The sequence below is a fragment of the Haliotis rufescens genome, unplaced genomic scaffold, assembly GCF_023055435.1.
Source record: "Haliotis rufescens isolate VD_foot unplaced genomic scaffold, xgHalRufe1.0.p SCAF_6, whole genome shotgun sequence".
NCBI lineage: Eukaryota > Metazoa > Mollusca > Gastropoda > Lepetellida > Haliotidae > Haliotis > Haliotis rufescens.
This window is the reverse complement of record NW_025964334.1, coordinates 59,906,293-59,922,878: the sequence shown is the minus strand read 5'-3', so window position 1 is coordinate 59,922,878 and position 16,586 is coordinate 59,906,293. Positions and strand designations below refer to the sequence as shown.

Genomic DNA, 16,586 nt, shown 5'->3' with positions numbered 1-16,586 from the left:
AACATATTGTCAATATTGCCTTGAATTGTCAGCAATGTATGTTAAACCAGGGAACGAATATCATATTACAGGTACAAATTCAAGAGATATAGGAACGTATACATTGTGTGCCTGTGTGTCTTAATAATGCATGTATAGTGTAGACAACAGGAAAATACTTTATCATGAATCTATGACTTTGATGTGAAAACGGACATCCAAGTTATTAACAGTCATTATGCCAAACATAAACATAATTGACAGGTCACCGAAACCTTAGAAATGACAAACAGCGGATGGAATTAGTCATTCGGTGCAATCAAGTTTAATTACCATTAATATCCAAAGTGAAATATACTTTAAAACACGCTAGAGGAAGAAATGAATCGGGAAATCTTCAATAACTAGTGTATTAGGCTTTTGTTTATCAAGGCAAAATGTCAACTTAGTTTCTAAAAATAGCCACGATGCAAGAGTGTAGACAAGAAATAGTCCCTGACAAACAGATAAATCACATGGTAACATGACATACATCAATTTATTAACTAAAAGAACAGTAATTAAATTTACAATATTTTACACCAACATAGCGTCAGAACCCACTCGTTCCTAATCAACTTGATGACTCGTACCCAAGTGTTGGATACCCGTACCGACTCGTTCCTAATCAACTGGATGACTCGTACCCAAGTGTTGGACAAGCCGTACCTACTCGTTCCTAATCAAATGAATGACTCGTACCCAAGTGTTGGATACCCGTATCCACTCGTTCATAATCAACTGCATGACTCGTACCCAAGTGTTGGACAAGCCGTACCCACTCGTTCCTAATCAACTGGATGACTCGGGCCCAAGTGTTGGACAAGCCGTACCCACTCGTTCCTAATCAAATAAATGACTCGTACCCAAGTGTTGGATACCTGTACCCACTCGTTCCTAATCAACTGGAGGACTCGTACCCAAGTGTTGCACAAGCTGTACCCACTCGTTCCTAATCAACTGGATGACTCGTACCCAAGTGTTGGACAAGCCATACCTACTCGTTCCTAATCAACTGGATGACTTGGACCTAAGTGTTGGACAAGCCTACCCACTCGTTCCTAATCAACTGGATGACTCGGACCAAAGTGTTGGATACCCGTACCCACTCGTTCCTAATCAACTGTATGACTCGTACCCAAGTGTTGCACAAGCTGTACCCACTCGTTCCTAATCAACTGGATGACTCGGACCCAAGTGTTTAATACCCGTACCCACTCGTTCCTAATCAACTGAATGACTTGTACCCAAGTGGTGGGCAACTTGTAGCCACTCGTTCCTAATCAACTGGATGACTCGTACCCAAGTGTTGGATACCCGTACCCACTCGTTCCTAATCAACTGTATGACTCGTACCCAAGTGTTGCACAAGCTGTACCCTCTCGTTCCTAATCAACTGGATGACTCGTACCAAAGTGTTGGATACCCGTACCCACTTGTTCCTAATCAACTGGATGACTCATACCCAAGTGTTGCACAATCAGTACCCACTCGTTCCTAATCAACTGAATGACTCGGACCCAATTGTTGGATACTCGTACCCACTCGTTCCTAATCAACTGAATGACTCGTACCCAAGTGTTGGACAAGCCATACCTACTCGTTCCTAATCAACTGGATGACTTGGACCCAAGTGTTGGACAAGCCGTACCCACTCGTTCCTAATCAACTGGATGACTCGGACCCAAGTGTTGGATACCTGTACCCACTCGTTCCTAATCAACTGGATGACTCGTGCCCAAGTGCTGGAAAAGCCGTACCCACTCTTTCCTAATCAACTGGATGACTCGTACCAAAGTGTTCGATACCCGTACCCACTCGTTCAATATCAGCTGAATCACTCGTTCCCAAGTGTTGGACAACCTGTACCCACTCGTTCCTAATGAGCTGGATTACTCATACCAAAGTGTTGGATTCCCGTACCCACTCGTTCCTAATCAACTGGATGACTCGTACCCAAGTGTTGGATACCCGTTCCCACTTGTACATAATTAGCTGGATGACTCGTACCCAAGTGTTGGATACCCGTACCCACTCGTTTCTTACCAAACATCATAGAGTTCCTCACATGCCAACATCAGGCAGTCCGTGCTATCTGCACGAGTAAGTGACAGATCAGCTCCCTCCAACACAAGAAGATCATAAAGATCATATTGTCCTCTGTTTGCTGCCTTTATAACTGCTGTTTCTTCATATGGCCCCCATCGGCTGTTGATGTCAAATGTTTTCAAGGACAGGAGGTGTTTCACTACAGACACGTTACCTCCCTCACATGCAAACATCAGGCAGTCCCTGTTGTATTCATCAGTTAGTGACAGATCAGCTCCCTCCAACACAAGAAGATTATAAACACCATAGTGTCCGTTTATAGCTGCCATCATAACTGGTGTTTCATTCCAGAACCCCCCTCTTCTGTTGATGTCAAATATTTTCAGGGACAGGAGGTGTTTCACTACAGACACGTTACCTCCCTCACATGCAAACATCAGGCAGTCGATGTTGGATTCATCAGTTAGTGACAGATCAGCGCCCTCCAACACAAGAAGATTATAAACATCATAGTGTCCTTTTTTAGCTGCAATCATAACTGCTGTTTGTTTCAATGACTCCCTTTGTACGTTGATGTCCAATGTTTTCAAGGACAGGAGGTGTTTCACTATAGACACGTTACCTTCCTTACATGCCAACATCAGGCAGTCCCTGTTGGATTCATCAGTTAGTGACAGATCAGCGCCCTCCAACACAAGAAGATTATAAACATCATAGTGTCCTTTTTTAGCTGCCATCATAACTGCTGTTTGTTTCGGTGACCCACATCGTCTGTTGATGTCAATTATTTTCAGGGACAGGAGGTGTTTCACTATAGACACGTTACCTCCCTCACATGCCAACATCAGGCAGTCCCTGTTGTCTTCATCAGCAAGTGACAGATCAGCTCCCTCCAACACAAGAAGATTATAAACATCATATTGTCCTCTTTCAGCTGCCATCATGACTGCTGTTTGTTTTGGTGACCCCCATCGTCTGTTGATGTCAAATATTTTCAGGGACAGGAGGTGTTTCACTATAGACATGTTACCTCCCTCACATGCAAACATCAGGCAGTCACAGTTGTCTTCATCAGTTAGTGACAGATCAGCTCCCTCCAACACAAGCAGATTATAAACATCATACTGTCCTCTTTCAGCTGCCATCATAACTGCTGTTTGTTTCGACCACCCCCCTCGTCTATTGATGTCAAATGTTTTCAAGGACAGGAGGTGTTTCATTATAGACACGTTACCTTCCTCACATGCTAACATCAGGCAGTCGCTGTCGTCTTCATCAGCAAGTGACAGATCAGTTCCCTCAAACATAAGAAGATTATTAACATCATATTGTCCTCTTTCAGCTGCCATCATAACTGCTGTTTGTTTCTCTAACACCCCTCGTCTGTTGATGTCAAATGTTTTCAAGGACAGAAGGTGTTTTACTATAGACATGTCACCTCCCTTACATGCCAACATCAGGCAGTCCCTGTTGTCTTCATCAGTAAGTGACAGATCAGCTCCCTCCAACACAAGAAGATTATAAACATCAGAGTGTCCTCTTTCAGCTGCAATCATAACTGCTGTTTGTTGCCACCACCCTCGTCTGTTGATGTCAAATGTGTTCAAGGACAGGAGGTGTTTCACTATAGACACGTTACCCCCCTCACATGCAAACATCAGGCAATCCCTGTTGGATTCATCAGATAGTGACAGATCAGCTCCCTCCAACACAAGAAGATTATAAACATCATACTGTCCTACTTCAGCTGCCATCATAACTGCTGTTTGTTTAGACCACCCCTCTCGTCTGTTGATGTCAAATGTTTTCAAGGACAGGAGGTGTTTCACTATAGACATGTCATCTCCCTTACATGCCAACATCAGGCAGTCCCTGTTGTCTTCATCAGTAAGTGACAGATCAGCTCCCTCCAACACAAGAAGATTATAAACATCAGAGTGTCCTCTTTCAGCTGCAATCATAACTGCTGTTTGTTGCCACCACCCTCGTCTGTTGATGTCAAATGTGTTCAAGGACAGGAGGTGTTTCACTATAGACACGTTACCTCCCCCCTCACATGCCAACATCAGGCAGTCCGTTCTATATCTATCAGTAATTGACAGATCAGCTCCCTCCAACACAAGAAGATTATAAACATCACAGTGTCCTCCTTCAGCTGCCATCATAACTGCTGTTTGATGCCCCAACCCTCCTCGCATGTCTATGGTTATGTGTTCACATGTTTGCAGATACTCTACAACTGATACATGGCCGTTGCTAGATGCTATTTGGAAAGCGTTCACATTGAAAACATTCCTGAGAGTATGATCTGCTTTGTGTGAAACAAGGAACTTGAGGATTTCAACCTGCCCTGACTCAGCACACACCATAACAGGGGTGTTTCCCTCACCATCGCGGTCATTGATCAGGTGTTGAAACTTCTCAATGATAACATTTACTATATCTTTGCTTCCTGATTTACATGAAAGATGAAGACAGTTGTACCGATCTTTGTCTGTTGCTGAAACATCAGCTCCCTCTTGTAGGAGGAAGTTGAACACAACCAACTGTCCTGCTTCAGCAGCAATCATCAGCGGAGTCCTCTCTCCCTTTGTCCTCCTGTCTACATCGTATTCCCCTTGTTGTTTGAGTACAGCAGCAATATGTTGCAGGTGCCTGAGATTGCCATGTTTTGTACAGATTATGATACTCTCATAGAAGTCAGCGAGTACAGAATGTGAAAGGCTTCCCTCTCTACACATCAGTGACACTGTGTGTTCAAACAGTGAATGGTAAGTTGACAGTGAAACCCAGTATAGAAAACATTCGCCTGAGTTCCTATCTTTTCTGTGAACAACATCAGGCAAGTCTGTCATCATCTGTGTCAAGAAGCCGGAGACTATTTGAACACAGCTGAATACAGGGTGGCCCACTGTCCATCTGAAGCATCCTTCTCGGACACCCTCCACCAATCTGCTGATCACTAACGGGTGGAGACTTGAGGTGATGTAGATCATGTTTGTGACATCATCAGTGTGGGTTGTCTTTAGGTGATCATCCTTGTTCAGCCTCACTCTTTCATATAAAAACTGCAGGGAACAATGTTCCAGTAACAAATCTTCATTGAGATTCCCCAAGGCACATGCTGCAGCATCATAGATGGACGGATGGGAGAAAGAGGCTACATGATTCTCCACTGTACAGTAGGTGCCAGTAAAGTTGCTGATCTCCCTGCCAATGTCTGTCCGAGTGCAAGACGCGACATCCTCCTTTACAGCCTGGAACAGTTCAGTGAGATTCTTCTCCTTCCCCTTAAAAGAGGCAAGGTCCAACTTCCCTCCACACAGAACAAGGAGAACCAGAGCTGCCGACCTGCTGCTGCCTTCACGGACAATGGTGTCAAGGTCACCTCTCAGGTAGGTCACAGGGTTCTGAAAGAAGTCAATGATGTTTTGCATCTGGAAGGCTGGGTTTGTACAGTACAATTTACAGATCAGAGGAAAGCCAAACCTGCTGTCTTGTAACTGAGTTATGGTTTTCATGTCCTTATTGGAGATATCGCACATTTGGCATTTCCTGAACAATGTCAGAATATGTTTCTTTTCTTCTGTGGTTAAACAAGTCTTGATCATATCAACAATGGCTTCCGGCTTAAACAGATTTACTTTGAACTGATGCAGTCGTGCACATCCTTCATTCCAGTTGTAGCTTCTGGATGTGAATATAAAGCGAAGCTTGTAGTTACACACTGGTGTCTTTTCATCTTCACATTGCCTCTCATCTTCCTTCTTCCTTCTTTCGTTAATTTTCTTCTGGGGTTGTTTTTCCTTGGCTTTCAGTTCCTTGTCTCTTGTAAAGCGCAGTAAAACATCAACCAAGGCATTGAACATTTTGTGTATCTTCTCCAAGCTGCTTGGAAATGCAACAGAGCCAAAGACATCGTCAAACACAACCAGCATGTCACACTTTCGCTTAATGACGACATCACTGTCAAACTCTTCAATACTTTCAACAAACAATACTTGATACTTTTTCTTCATATACGCTTCACAGATCCTGAGAGCAGCACTAGTTTTCCCGTCTCCTGGGGCTCCGCAGATGGCCACGTGGTTGTGTCTTTTCAGAAGTTCTTTTGCTTTGTCAAGAGCATGGGTTTCCACAAACATATCACTGAGCTGGTTGATCCTAACACTGAGACACTCTGAAAACAATGACATCAAATATAATGCGTATATGAACATCATATTTCCTTTTCTATTAAAAAGCTTAAATTGTAATTCCGTGTTAGCTAAATCTCAGGTTATGAGCTTAATTCTGAATAACATGTAAAGCTATTCACAATGGGTTGTTTTATTGCCTTTCCTACCTTGAGATATACAGCCTTGATGTCTGCCATCCCCCATTGCCACGTTAGAGGAGTTGGACAGGTCGTAATGTGAAACTGTAGAACCTGGAGCAAAAATGAATGAAGTTAGAGTGTATTCCACTGAAATACAACATCTACTAGTCAGATTCTTTGTTTTGTTTACATGTTGCAGGCTCTCCACCGAAGTGAGTGAGTGAGTAAGGGATGCCAACTAAATGAGGGAAATGATGCAAGTCTTAGATGTTTACCACTTTGGTGAAACCAAAAAGTACAGTTTGGATTCTGAAAAAGCGTGGAACATAATCAACATATAAATTTAAACAAAAGATCACAGGATTCTTCAACAACCATGGAACGGAACACTACACAGTGAATTATGGTGCCTAGATGACCACGGTCTCCTTTTGTTTTCCTCAAAAAGAAAACTAAGTCAGATTTTGCATACAGCCTCACCAAAGTAGTTGTGGGTGGTTGTGGAAATGGACTGTTTCCCCTGCTGCTGACTTCCCTCTGTGGCAGCTACAGTATCTGTGAAAGGTCCAGCCACAGCGCCATCTTGTGTTGATGTTGTTGTGAGTTGTCTCCCCTGCTGCTGACTTCCCTCTGTGACAGCTACAGTATCTGTGTAAGGACTAGCCACAGCACCATCTGGTGTTGATGTTGTAGTGAGTTGTCTCCCCTGTGGCTGACTTCCTTCTGCAACATCTACAGTATTTGTGAAAGGACCGACCACAGCGCCATCTGGTGTTGATGTTGTAGTGAGTTGTCTCCCCTGTTGCTGACTTCCCTCTGTGGCAGCTACAGTATCTGTGAAAGGTCTAGCCACAGCACCATCTGGTGTTGATGTTGTAGTGAGTTGTCTCCCCTGTTGCTGACTTCCCTCTGTGGCAGCTACAGTATCTGTGTATGGTCTAGTCACAGCACCATCTGTTGTTGATGTATTGAGTTGTCTCCCCTGCTGCTGACTTCCCTCTGTGGCAGCTACATTATCTGTGTAAGGTCTTGTCACAGCACCATCTTGTGTTGATGTAGTGAGTTGTCTCCCCTGTTGCTGACATCCCTCTGTGGCAGCTACAGTATCTGTGAAAGGTCTAGCCACAGCACCATCTGGTGTTGATGTTGTAGTGAGTTGTCTCCCCTGCTGCTGAATTCCCTCTGTGGCAGCTACAGTATCTGTGAAAAGTCTAGCAACAGCGTCATCTTGTGTTGATGTTGTAGTGAGTTGTCTCCCCTGCTGCTGACTTCCCTCTGTGGCAGCTACAGTATCTGTGAAAGGTCTAGCCACAGAGTCATCTTGTGTTGATGTTGTAGTGTGTTGTCTCCCCTGTGGCTGACTTCCCTCTGTGGCAGCGACATTATCTGTGAAAGGTCTAGCCGCAGCACGATCTTGTGTTGATATTGTAGTGAGTTGTCTCCCATGTTGCTGACTTCCCTCTCTGGCAGCTACAGTATCTGTGAATGGTCTTGCCACAGCGCCACCTTGTGGCACTTTGTCGTCAGTTTCCATCCTTCAAAAGCTGTAGTTTGTTCAATACAAGCATTTCAGATTCCAAGATCATGAAGAAGGAGACTCTGAAACAAACAAACAAACCATGCCTTAGGAGATTGATTAGAATCAGGCAAGTCCCAGTGGGAATCTGGGTTCTATTACTCGTCATGCTGGGAGGCTAAAGGTGAAGCAGGTGGTCATACTCGGTGACTGTGATGACTAAATGTCACTACACCCTAACATTGGGGGCATTAACCTATGGCTTGATGGTTTCTTCTGTGTTAAGAATCACATTTAGTGTTCAGAATACTTATAATACACAATTACTCAAGTATTTTTTCAGCATGCAATGCAAATGGACCAGTAATAGTAATAGTGAGTGAGTGAGTTAGTTTGGTTTTACCCCGCTTTTAGCAATATTCCAGCAATATCACGGCGGGGGGCACCAGAAATGGGCGTCACACATTGTACCCATGTCGGGAATCGAACCCGGGTCTTCGGCGTGACGAGCCAACGCTTTAACCACTAAGCTACCCGACCGCCCCAAAAGTAATAGTAGTAGTAGTAGTAGTAGGAGGAGTAGTAGGAGTAGTAGTAGTAGTAGTGGTAGTAGTAGCGGCACATGTGGTAACCACGGTACTAATCTGGAAGGGGAACAAAGTATGACGGTATAACCAGGGTTGAAACAAGTCACACACCTTGAGCTCCGTGATGTGCTTCAACGCTTTTGTCAGACACGATCTGTCTAAGGTCTAAATGAATTGGTATGGGTGCATGTGTACAAGGTAACTTTGATCCAGAGGATCAACCCGGTGCAGAGAAGTTTTGTACCTGTACTGTCATAAAGCACACATGCGTAACCAAGAAAATATAACAAATTGTAATTTGCATGTGGTACCTACAGAATCAGGAATGAGAATATTTATGCAATATAAAAGTAGAAGACAAAAGAAACCCTCCTGTTCTGGCAATGTTAACAGATATTCAAAACTCCAAGCCATCACACTAATTTCAACCATGATACTAGCATCATGTTGCACGTTACAAGGATGACATACCTTAATTTAAGCAGTGTTTTTCCAAGTTACAGAATCAAATAAACAGTAAATTCCAACTTGAGTCATGTCAGTCATGTCAGTCATGTTTACAGTCGCCATCTTGGATTTCTGACGTCACGGTTGCGTATCATGTGACCTTAGGTCATCTATAAATAGACCTGTCAAGGTTAACTTTGGAGTAATTGGAGTAATTAGGGTTAATCCTAGAGAAACCGAAGAAGACCTGCTAATGTACACTAAAGAAGTAAATGAAAACGTAGACATGTATCCCCAACCTAAAATTACCAGCACCAAACGTATCACATCAATCAGAAACGGAAAAACCTCTAACACCCCAATAGTCATCATAAACTTTCAAAAATCTGCAAAATATCCCAAAGCCCCTAAATTTATATCGTTCGGCGCAGCCACCAAACTAGAGGTCAAACCCTACATTAAACAGGTCAAACAATGCTCAAACTGTCTTCAATATAATCATACAGCTAATCAATGTACATCCGTAAAACTAAATGCAGGAAATGCGCCCAAACTCACTTCCCAGGGACTTGCGCACCCTGGTGCATCCATTGTAAAACAACAGAACACTCCTCACTCTCCAACAAATGCCCACACAGACACACCCTCACACAACAGGCCAACAGACACATCAACATCGACATGGCCAAACAACAAACAAGAAGACTAACACAGCATCCAAAACAACCACTACTGCCCACCTCGCAACCAGACAACACCCCACATCTAAACTCCGCATGGGATGGCATCCTGAGAGTACACCCAGCAATCAAAACACCCATCCAAAACACACCCAACCCTCAAAACTCCGCTACTACAAATACATTCACAACATCCACACCCGCACGCAAAACAAACCACATCTCACCCGCCACACTCCAACCCCGCAACATACAACCAACAGCCACTAGGGCAACCACAACCCAACCCGAGCAAGCACTACCTGAAAACCCAGACAGCAATCAAACACAAACATACCCAGCACGCAAACGCAAACACTACCTGACACACAAACAACCCCCATGGAGAGTGAGGAAATAAACCAAAATAATACAAACGAATACGAATACACCACCGAAGAGGACACACACGAGATAACCCGATAAACAACTCTAAAAATCCAACTGAAAAAGCAAACAATCTCGCAAACCACTTTTCGGCCACAAGAAGCAAAAACAACTTTAGCCAAACCTTCCAAAATAAACTTAAAACAGAGGAAAAACATACAAAAGAACCAAACAACAATAACCTAGAAATAAACCAACCCTATACAATGGAAGAATAAACCTATGTACTTCAAAATAGGAAAAAGGGAACAGCCTCAGGCCTAGACCTAACATCATACCAAATAATCAAAAAACTTCCCCAAAACCTACTACAGGCACTACTTAAACTATACAATCTCATCTAACAAAAAGGACAAGTACCAACCCCTGGAAACAGGCACTAGTCATTCCAATACTTAAACAAATAAACCAGCTAACCAGGCCAACTCGTACAGACCAATCTCTCTAACCTCTAACCTATGCAAAGTAATGGAATCCATGGCCAAAAATAGACTTCACCACTATCTAACTCAAAAGAACATCATTAATCCAGATCAAAGCGGTTTCACTCCTGGCCGCTCAACCCCAGATAACCTTGCCCGGCTAGAACAGGAAATAAAACTGGGACAACTCAACAAACAATACACAACAGGCATCTTTTTGGACTTCTCAAAAGCTTTCGATATGGTTTGGCATGACGGGGTAATTCAAAAACTGAAAAAAATAGGACTAAAAGGACAAATACTAAATTACATCCAGGATTTCTTAAATGACAGGAAAATAACAGTGGGTATAGACCATACTCTATCGGATCAGTTTTCCCCTAGAAAATGGCACTCCCAAGGGCAGCATCCTCAGCCCAAAACTCTTTAACATAATGATTAACGATCTCTTTGAGGGCTTACCCCATAAAATAAACACTTCTAAATTCGCAGACGACGGAGCCATCTGGATACGCAACAAAAGCATCCAAATAACCGAGAATCTACTCCAAAAATCCTTAAACCAAATACAACAATGGGCCGATAAATGGGGTTTCTCCCTCAACCCCGAAAAAACTACAGGAATAGTATTTAAACACAGGAATATGAAACAGACCATCCCAAACCTACAGATAAACAACAAACAAATCAATTTAAAAAAACTTACTAAATTCTTGGGACTAATCTTCGATGAACACCTTACATGGGAAGCTCATGTAAACTATCTAAATACAAAATGCAGCAAGGATCTAAACACACCAAGATGTCTCACCGGATCCAACTGGGGGGCCGCTAAAGACACGCTCTACCAACTTTACACCTCACTAATAAGATCTAAACTAGACTACGGATGCTCCATCTATAACACCCTAAACCAAACCCTCTCCCAAAAGCTAGACTCAATACAATACCAGGCTCTAAAACTAGTCACACGAACCCAACAGGGCACCTCCCTTACTTCTCTCCAGGCACTAACGGGAAATATGCCACTAAATCTTCGCAGAGAACACTTAACCCTAAACTTCTGGGCCTCGTCCCAATCAAACCCCCTCATCCAAAACCTTATAAAACAAAACATCAGACCTCAAAACAAAGCGCTAACTAGGAAACACCCCCTACTTTGACCAATATCCCAACGAATAACTAACTACCTAAACGAACACCAAATAAACAACCTAAACCAAAATTGCAAACAATCCAATATATTCACCCCAAAACTCAAAATCCCCACAATAGACACATCACTAGCCAACACACTAAATAAACAGACCGACCCAAACATAGCCAAAACCACAACACTAGCATACATACACGAAAACTGGCCAAATTGGTGCCACATCTACACAGAGGGATCCTCTGATCCGATCTCCAATCACACAGTTTCGTAGTCCACATCTCACAACCAACCAAAAATACTCAATCTTTCCGACTCCCAAACAACCAATCAATTTTCACAGCAGAGCTAATGGGCATGGCCTCAGCCCTACACAACCAACACGCTACAAAGCATAAAAAAATCCTAATACTCACAGACTCACTAAGGGGAATACAGGCCCTCCAAAATAAAAAAAACCAAAAACCGCCCTAATATGATAAACCAAATGCTAAAAAGTGCAAACAAACTAACTGAGGAAGGCAAACAAATAGTTTTTATCTGGATCCCCGCACACGTAGGAATATACGGTAACGAAAACGCGGACAAAGCAGCTAAAGAATCCCTCAAAATCCCGGAAGTAAGACTAAAGCTACCCATTTCCAAATCAGAAATCAAAAGTATCAACAAACGAAAAATAACTAAAAAATGGCACAGCCTTTACTCAAAATCAAATAGCCAAATAAGAAATATTCTCAAAAAGCCCCTAACTAAACCAAAAATCCACCATCCAACCAAAAGAATAGATAGAATAATCAACAAATTACAAACAGGGCGCACCAGCTTAAATAGTCAGCTTCAAAAATTCAAAAAACACGGAAAAGGAAACTGCCCACACTGCAAACACTTAGAAACACCTGAACATGCACTCATACACTGCACCAAGTACAAAGCACACCGTGACACACTTAAATCAACCCTCAACCTAAATAAGGCTCTCACCCTAGAATCAATCTTAAATCCTCAAAATAAACCAGAAACCTTTAAAGCCCTATTCGTATACCTAATTAAAACAGGCCTAATTAAACGCATCTAATTAACCAATAAACTATCAAAAGCAACATGACATAAACAAACAAACACCTCAATAGGCCCCCGTAGACAGACCCCCCTCGGCATTATTCCAAAACTCAAAATTCCAAATTTTTATATAAGCAATCACTAACCCCCCCCCCCCCCCCCCCCCCCGGCGTTAAACCCAACTCACTCACTCATTCATTTATTACTGTTGTGTACGGTTCCATTTGGTTAGCAGGGTTTGTGTTGTGATTACTTCCGGTTTACATTTTAAGTATGTTCAGAAGAATATTACGATGTTGAACCGAATATGGTGAATATATCATGCAACGTATTATTTTTTAGGAAAATAATTGCAATCTACAGACCATCTCTGCCGGAAGTTAACAACAATGTCAAAGCAACCGACCATGTAGAGTTGTAAAGGGTTTGAATCATGCATTACACACAGTGAATTACTTGAAACAATACTGTGCTCAACTTTGCACACAGAGCAAGCACCATACATGACATTATCAAGACAAATAATTACAAAGTTCTCATATCAAACCAGTTGTTTGACATGTGTTGTTTATTGAACAAAGTCATACTGTATAGAAGCCTGGTATTTCATCGTGTTGAACAATTAGTTTGAAGGAACAGCGCAAGCACGGTCTGCACGTGCTACACAGTGACCTGTTCATTCAATGACAAGATGCGCTACTCAGCAGATGTTAAACAGTTAATGTTGAATGTGTATGATTTCTTTAGAAGTGAAGCAGAAAGAGCAAAGCCTTTTTATGCAATTAATAAATTCTTAAAACGAGCTTCAAAAGCTCTTGGTATGTCCCCTCAGAAACTTAAAATGTTGTTTGTCAACGAGATACAAAAAGTCAGGCCAAGGAGGTAGGGAACATGTCAAAACCACGCAAGGTTGATAAATTAAACAGGTTTTTTTCAAAGGGATCAAGTCAGACGTGGAATTGTTAAACAGCACTCAGAAAATAAGTACCTGTCCTGTAAGGATTTTGAAGAAACACATTGAAACTGACCATGATTTACGTGTTACAAAGTACAAACTATGGCAGGTGTTGCATACATTTGGTTACAAATACAAAAAGATAACTGGAGAAAATAGGGCTGTGTTGTTTGAACGGTCTGACATTGTTCGTCTCCGAAATCATTACCTTCGTACCATCAAGCAGAAACGTGAAGAAGGATATGAGCCCGTCTTCTTAGATGAGACATGGGTAAATGAGTCACACACAGCCAGCAGTCAGTGGGTACCCAGTGGTGACTGTAAGGAGTCTGGTAGAAAGTTACCAATGGGAAAGGGTGAAAGACTCATAGTTCTCCATGCTGGTTCTGCTAGTCAGGGTTTTCTCCCAGAGAATAACCGTAAAGGAGACATGGTTACTTGGCTGCAACGGAGGAACATTACCTTTCCTTCTGGAGCGACGAAACCACAGCTCTATGAAATCATCAAAACTATGAAACCTGACCCCGTGTATAAAGTTGACAGTTACATCAAGCGTAGGGTCACGCTGTCTTACGACTGCCACCTTATCACTGCGACCTGAATCCAGTCGAGTTGGTATGGGGCATCGTCAAGGGTGACGTTGAACGATCGAACACAACGTTCAAATTACAAGACGTTGAACAACTCGTAAAGGAATCCCTTGGTCGGGTAACAGTAGAAACATGGAGGCGTTGTGTGGCCACAGTCGTTGACGAGATAGAGCCACGTTATTGGTCACGAGATGGACTACGGCCAGCAACAGTCCAACCTATAATAGTGGCAGTCGGTTCAGGCACCAGCAGTTCCAACGACGAGATCTATGGCATGAGCCAGTCAGATTGCGACTGAAATTATCATGAGACGGCCCCTCTCACGCTCTGTCATTTCCCCTACCACAGACCGTGCAGTGCATGCGTGCTTGCGCTGTGCCTACCACGGTTTGTCCCCCCTACGTGTCATGTACACATTTCTATACAAAACTACATGATAGTTTCTTAAAGAACTTCATCCGTCATGGTTCTTAAAATAAACAAAATTCAGATTTTGTTGGGTACAGGGTATTTATGGTCAAGTACCGTATTGATGTTTCATACACTTTTCTGGATTTCGAGTTATTTTGCAATTCATCGTTCTCATTTGGAGTCAAACGGACTGTAGTTGCAAAATCATTGTGAAGAGAGAAAGATTGAGTGCGCGTCACCTGCATGTTTGACCTGACCGCCTCCCTGGCAGCCTGAATAACTTACCATACACTGAAAGGTAGTGCGCAATAGAGCTATTCATGCGTATAATAACTCACCCTCCAAACCCGCGGCAGCTCACAGCTTGAATAAGATACGAAGTACAGCATTGCAAGGCCAGTGCGTGATAAAGCTCGACACCAAGATATAGCTAAAGGTGATAATACTTATAGTTTATTCTTACAAAATAAAGACCGGTTAACTTTAGCAAAGCGAGATATATTTCCCCTAAATGAACAAAATGAACAAATTGCATACATTGTCTCCATTACGAAACAGAATGTGTCAGGTTAAAACATGCCCAGATCAAAGCGCGCTCCTTCAGTCAAAAACACTCTAACCTATTAACCTCCCTGCGTTCAGGGCGGGGAAGAATAAGGCACGAACATTTATCCTGAAAATAACTGTCCTGTGTGATAATAATCAATTATATTGGTTACATATAAAAATCAGTGTGAACTGTAAAATTTGTTGTTTAGATTGTCAAATGGAACCCTCAACTATTGATATAATGATGCGTTGTATTTTCTGTTTCTAAGTATAAACCCTTTAATATAAATTCTCCAGGTTTTAAATCAATTTGTGTCTATATTGTCTACACAGAAAAGTGAGCGAATGAAGGTTGTTTATGCCACAGTCATCGTTATTTGTATTGTTTACCTGGTAAGACGTGAAGAACGTGCAGGGGAATGTCTGTCTTGTCCACGTAACAAGGAAGTAAATCCTACTTTCTGTATAGAGGTAGGAGGGGAGGTAACTTGTACAGCAACACGGTAAGTCTGGTTTTAGATGAGTCCCACACCTGCAGCCAAGTGAAGTGGTTCAAGCCTCATGTCAGATGGCCGGCGGTGTATGTTGGGGTATAAACTTTGTCTTGTGTAGGTTTTCATGGGTTGGAATAATGCCCATGCGACGTTAAATTTTTACTCACTCATGGGATGGCGTCTTCTTTGTACTGAAGATCATTGTCCTGTATGAGGATATTATTTGTACTGATTTAACTATTTTAAAGTAAGTGACAGAGCTGGGTTAAACAGAGTTATTAAAGCGATCTCACATAAACTTTCAAAACTGTTTCAATCTCACACCATATTTAACATGTTTAGATTTGAGATAGTGTGTGTATCTTCTTTTGATATACTATTCATAACCCGGTATAAGTTGTAACAATATTCTAATGACATTTATTTCCAGCTGATGAGTGAGTGAGTGAATAGTTGTAGATTGCGACAGTGAAAACGGACTTCTCTCCGGAGGTATTTTTTAAGTTCGACGGGAAAAGATCTTGCTGGTTCCTCGGGGGGCTTAGTTGTCGGTATCAGCTTGTGAATAACTTCCAATGTTTGGCCAATATGCCAAGTAGGCAACAAATCATCCCCCAAAGAATTCTGGGAATGTACGACCAAGCTCCCTTCATGCGTATCAAACTTCACGTTATGTAACTTTATAACATCATATCCATCTCCTTAGTTGGTGTGGCAAATACTGTAGGATCCGAGGTCCGTGGATGGGCCTGCACCCGGGGAATCCGATCCGAAAGCAGGGTATCACGAGAGGCCGTAATTCACCCTGATTCACCCCGTTGTGGCCCTTGCTGATCCGAAATATGATGCACTGGATCGACAGCAACTACTGTAGGATCCGGGGGGCACGGGTGGCCCAGTCGTCTAAGCCGC

The 16,586-nt window shown here is 42.6% G+C and overlaps 1 protein-coding gene across 1 annotated transcript; it reads right to left on the bottom strand.

The window, feature by feature from the left end:
• Window positions 1-281: 281 nt before the first annotated feature.
• Window positions 282-15,652, bottom strand: LOC125374644. Its single transcript, XM_048385773.1, has 4 exons — window positions 15,571-15,652; window positions 6,866-7,984; window positions 6,413-6,496; window positions 282-6,247 (listed from the first exon to the last, which is right to left on the bottom strand). Exons 2-4 carry the CDS (start codon window positions 7,917-7,919, stop codon window positions 2,061-2,063), a joined length of 5,325 nt encoding a protein of 1,774 aa, XP_048241730.1. The 5' UTR covers window positions 7,920-7,984; window positions 15,571-15,652; the 3' UTR covers window positions 282-2,060.
• Window positions 15,653-16,586: the final 934 nt, after the last annotated feature.